Genomic DNA, 4,747 nt, shown 5'->3' with positions numbered 1-4,747 from the left:
AATTGGAGGAATAAATAAGACAGGTGGGAGGGATTACAAATAACTGTAAAAAAATCACTAATATTTATATACACAAATGCGCTTCCCGCCCCCGGGGAGGAGCCCAAACCGCGGGGCGGGGCCCCGGCTGGCACCACCTTCCGGCCCGGAAGCGGATCTCTGCGCCGACACGCGGGCACCCCCCAGAGGTAGATGGGTTATTTACAACGGAGGAGATACAGAGGGTCCAGGCGGCGGGGCACGCCTCGTCTCCCCAAACCCCAAACCTGGGCGTCCCCCTGGCCCTAGGAGGCCCTCCGCGGCGCTCTCCCGGCCCCTTTCCCCTGCGAGTGGCCGCGGAGCTGCACCCTTTGCACGATCCTCTGGACCCAGGAGCGGTGGGCCGTCAGGCTAATGTAGACGCCCGGGCGGTTGCGCTCCGCGCAGCCCTCGCCCCAGCTGATGATGCCGGCCAGCAGCCAGGTCCCGTCTACTTGGCACATGAGGGGGCCCCCGGAGTCACCCTGCCGGAGAGGGGGAACGTTAGGAACCCACACGGGTGGGGGGATGGGCAGGGGGAGGGGTGAGCAGGGGGTGGGGTAGCAGGTTTCTTTCTGGGTAGCCTGTTTCTCCTTCCTGAACGCAGGGAGGCCAAGGAAGGACAGCCTGCGGTGAGGAGCATCTTGCATCCCTTCTCGCCTCACAGGACTCCCTAGAGTCCACCTAGAGGCACCTTGGAAGAAAGGCCTGGTGATCTACTTCCAAAAAATCAGTCACTGAAAAGCCTACGGACCACAGTTCTACTCTGACGCACATGAGGTCGCCATGAGCTGGGATCGACTGGACGCCTACTGGTTTTTTTTGTTCTTCCGTCACAGCCCTGTGAGGCAGGACTATTGTTATTTCTGCTTTACAGAGGAGGAAACAGAGGCTCAGAAAGAAGGAATGTCTTGCCCCAGCTCGCACAATGCATGGGGCTGAGCAGGAATTCAGTCAGGCCTTAACCACTGCATGACCCTGCCTTCCCCACCACATGCTGGAGCTGGAGCTGGGGGCCTGGTTTGGGAAGCACCTCATGAGGATGCAGGTTCCTGCGAGGAGGGTCTGTTTTGTTCCTAGCTGCATCCGTGCCTAGCGCAGGGCCTGCCGCAACTGAGATGCTAGGTGTATGTGTGAGGAATGAACAGATGCGCGATGCCTAAGCCAGGCTGAGGATCAAGGGCTGAAGGGTACGGCCAGGTCCCAGCTGGTTCTGGGTAGGAGCCCAGCGAGGTGAAGGAGTCCAGTGGGGGCAGGGCTGACACTGGCCGGAGCGAGGACAGGTGGGATGCTCACCAGGCAGGCATCTTTCTCCCCTTCCAGGTAGCCGGCGCACAGCATGTCCTCGGTGATGGCTCCCTGCCCAGCTCCCCACCAGTAAAGGCGGCTGCAGACGTTTGTGTCGATGATGGGAACCTTCAGCTTCTTCAGGGTCCGAGGGTGGGCCAGGGGCACTGGAAGCAAGGAGGAGAGAGTTAGGCTGGGGCCCTCCCAGTCGGCTCCTCAAGCACCTGTTTCCCTCCATCACCCTCAGCAGTGTTTATCAATGGCAAATGCTCGGCTGGCTCTAATTGGAATTCCAGGGCCTCGGCCTCTGGACCTGCTCAATTAGAACATGTGAATGTAGATCCTGAGAAGCTACATCTTTAATGAGCTCCCCAATGCCCATGAAATGCTTACAGCCAGTGCTCCAGCTTTCCCCATTCTAGGCACTACTTTTTTCCAGCTTGGGGCTGCTGCAGAATACGTGGTCAGTACCATCCGCTGTGGGTGGATGAATGTGGGTTTCTCTTGTCAGGACTTCAGGAATCTCCACACCCTGCCTAGGGCTGGTCCAGAGACTTCCCAGTCCATACAGCTCCCACAGGGACCCCTAAGGATGACTGAGAAAGCTGGAACCTCAGAGGCAGTGAAATCCCCAGACACCCAATCTGGTGTCATTTCTCTGAGTTCTTCTGGAATCTGGTTAAAGTCCTATTTTCCTTCCACTTTCCTTACTTAGTGTCTCTCTCCCTCAGAAGCCCTGTCTTCTCCATCTCCATTGTACCTCCTGCATCTCCTGCTTTCTGCCCGTCTCTTTCTCTTCGCTCAATCTCTCTCACTTTCTACTTCTCTGCTCTTGTGCTTTATTTGCTCTGGTCTGTTTCTTGATGATGTTTTCCAAACACCCAAACTTGGTTTGAAACTTATATTTAATAGTTACGGAGTCAGCATTTCCTCCCTGGGAAATTTTGCCTGCAATTGTGGTATGCTGCCACTAGGGGGTGTCTGTTCCTATTTTGGAATCAGGGCTGTTTCCATATTCACCCCGCATTCAACGTGGCCCCACACATGCCTTCTTTCAGCCATTTCTATATCATTCAGTAGTTTCGTCTATCTGGCTGCTGTTGCCTTGGAACACAAAGATACCTCTCAAATAGAAATGACCTAAAATTGTCCACCCATGTTTCTGTCACCACATATCTCTAGATTGAAGCCCATGTCTCAGTCTTGCTGTGCTTCTGGCCTCAACCCTTTGATGCTCATGGTGTCTGTGTCTCTGAGTGTCCACTACCCTCCGTCCCCCTCCATCCCCAACCGCCTTCCTGGGGAAGAAGCCGCACCTCCATTGTAGATACTCCCCCAGCCTGCGATCCAGCAGTCGGTGTTGGGAGGGAAATGGACGGAGTTATCAGGGAGGCAGATGGGCAGGATTCGCTCAGAGAACTGGATGGGGCGTTCAAGGCGCACCAGGGCGATGTCGGCACGGGCACCCTCCTTCCAGGAGTACATGGGGTGGGGCTGCACCCAGGCAATCCCCACCTTCTGGGACCGAAGGCCAGGGTTGTCCAGCTGCCAGACCCCCAGCAGCACAGAGAACTGCGATGGCTTGTTCAGACGGCTGGTGGGAAGAGGGAAGAGGGTGGGCTTAGCCAAGGACCACAGGGTGGCCAGGGAGACGGTGGGAGGGGATGGCAGGGCAAAGAAGCTTCTGGGAGGAAGTAGCTTCTCCACCGGGGGGCATCGAGGTTGGACAGAGGTCCGCAGTGGGGCAGGAGGCCTGGAGAATCAAGTGGAGGAGACTGGCTTACGTACCCCTTAAAGCAGTGGGCGGCAGTGACCACCCAGCGGCTGGTGAGCAGGGAGCCCGCACAATGGTGGGTCCCATTCTTCTGGATGCTCACGACCCACGGCCACTCGGCGTCAGCACTGTCCTCGCCCCCCACGATGCGGTTCAGCTGCAGTGGCTTCCCACAGGCCGTGGGCTCTGGGGAGGAAGGCCAAGTTTCTGTCACCCCCTCGGGCACCCTCCCCTCCTCCTTCCACTCCATCCATCCCACCCCAACATACTCAGGCCCACGGTTCCAGTCTTTTTACCCAATTTCCCATTGCCTTCACCCCCTCTGCCTTCCTGCCTTGATTTACCCTCCTTCTTCGCTGTTCCTTCTGAAGACCTTAGCTGGCCTTTCCCTCCACCTCTTTTCTTAACCCTTCCCCATCTCTGTCCTGTTTACCTCCTTGAGTCCCTCTTTGCCCTCCCCTGGCCCTCTCTGGCCCACACCCAGGCTCTTTTATGCTTTCTGGGTCTTCCTTCACGGGGAAAGGTGACGGTCTGCTTCCGCGAAGATTACAGCCTTGGAAACCCTATAGGGAAGTTCTACTCTGTCCTGTAGGGTCGCTATGAGTCAGAATCAGCAATGGATTTGGGTGTTCCTTCCTTCCTTCTCTTCCCTCCCTCCTTCCTTCCTCTCCAACCCTATCCCCCGCCCCCCATTACCCCACTCCCTCGTCTGACCTGCCCCCACAAACACAGACACACAGACATGACCCCTCCCCTCCCCTCAGGGCAGACATCTGGCACTCACCAGGCATCCTGGCAGCATCCAAGGTGGCTGAGGGGAGACATGGAAAGTGTCAGGCTGGTGGGAGAGGACCCTGGCCGGGTGGCGCGGGGGCCCTCTAGGTGGGGTACCTTCTCCAGGTGGCTCATTCCCCAAGCCTCCCAGGGCAGGCACTTCCTGGCGCCCCAAGCCCTCTCTGTGCAGCTGCAGCCTCACCCTCACCTCTCACCAGCTTCCTGTCCAGGCCCAGGCTTCATCCCACCTACAGGGGTAGGACCAGGCCTGGGGCCTCTCTGACTGAGGGGCTGAGCTGAGGAGAGAGGCGGCTCAGGAAGCACAAACTTGGGCCCCTTGGGCTTCTTCCCCCAGGCCTGAGTCTCTGGCCCAAGACTCTCCACACACACAGTCTCTCTCTCTCTCTCTCTCTCACACACACACACACACACACAGAGTGTCTCCTCACACACAGTGTCTCTCACAGAGTGTCTCTCAAACACACACACAGATTCTCACACACAGTGCCTCTCACGAACACACACATAGTATTTCTGTCTCACAAACACACACTGTCTCTCTCACAAGCACAGTGTGTTTTTCTCACAGTGTCGCCCACAAACACACGGTGTCTCTCTCACAGACACACACACAGTGTCTCTCACAGACACAGTGTCTCTCTCACACAGTATCTCTCACAAACACACACAGTATCTCTCACAAACACACACAGTGTCTCTCACACACACACACAGTGTCTCTCACAGACACACACACAGTGTCTCTCACAGACACAGTGTCTCTCTCACACAGTATCTCTCACAAACACACACAGTATCTCTCACAAACACACACAGTGTCTCTCACACACACACACAGTGTCTCTCACAGACACACACACAGTGTCTCTCACA

The 4,747-nt window shown here is 56.6% G+C and overlaps 1 protein-coding gene across 1 annotated transcript in view; it reads right to left on the bottom strand.

Moving 5' to 3' along the window:
* Nucleotides 1-284: 284 nt before the first annotated feature.
* The window catches only part of LOC101353547 (brain-specific serine protease 4), a 5,318-nt gene continuing 855 nt past the window's right edge, over nucleotides 285-4,747 (bottom strand). The window contains exons 2-6 of the mRNA XM_004373409.1: nucleotides 3,864-3,890; nucleotides 3,094-3,265; nucleotides 2,622-2,899; nucleotides 1,315-1,472; nucleotides 285-503 (exon numbers count right to left, since the gene is read on the bottom strand). Of these exons, the coding sequence (XP_004373466.1) occupies nucleotides 285-503; nucleotides 1,315-1,472; nucleotides 2,622-2,899; nucleotides 3,094-3,265; nucleotides 3,864-3,890 (854 nt within the window). The remainder of the gene's footprint in view (nucleotides 504-1,314; nucleotides 1,473-2,621; nucleotides 2,900-3,093; nucleotides 3,266-3,863; nucleotides 3,891-4,747) is intronic.

Source organism: Trichechus manatus, unplaced genomic scaffold (assembly GCF_000243295.1).
Source record: "Trichechus manatus latirostris isolate Lorelei unplaced genomic scaffold, TriManLat1.0 scaffold00024, whole genome shotgun sequence".
In the NCBI taxonomy this organism is placed as follows: Eukaryota; Metazoa; Chordata; class Mammalia; order Sirenia; family Trichechidae; genus Trichechus; species Trichechus manatus.
Note: the sequence above shows the minus strand (reverse complement) of the source record. Positions and strands in the feature narration are given on the sequence as shown.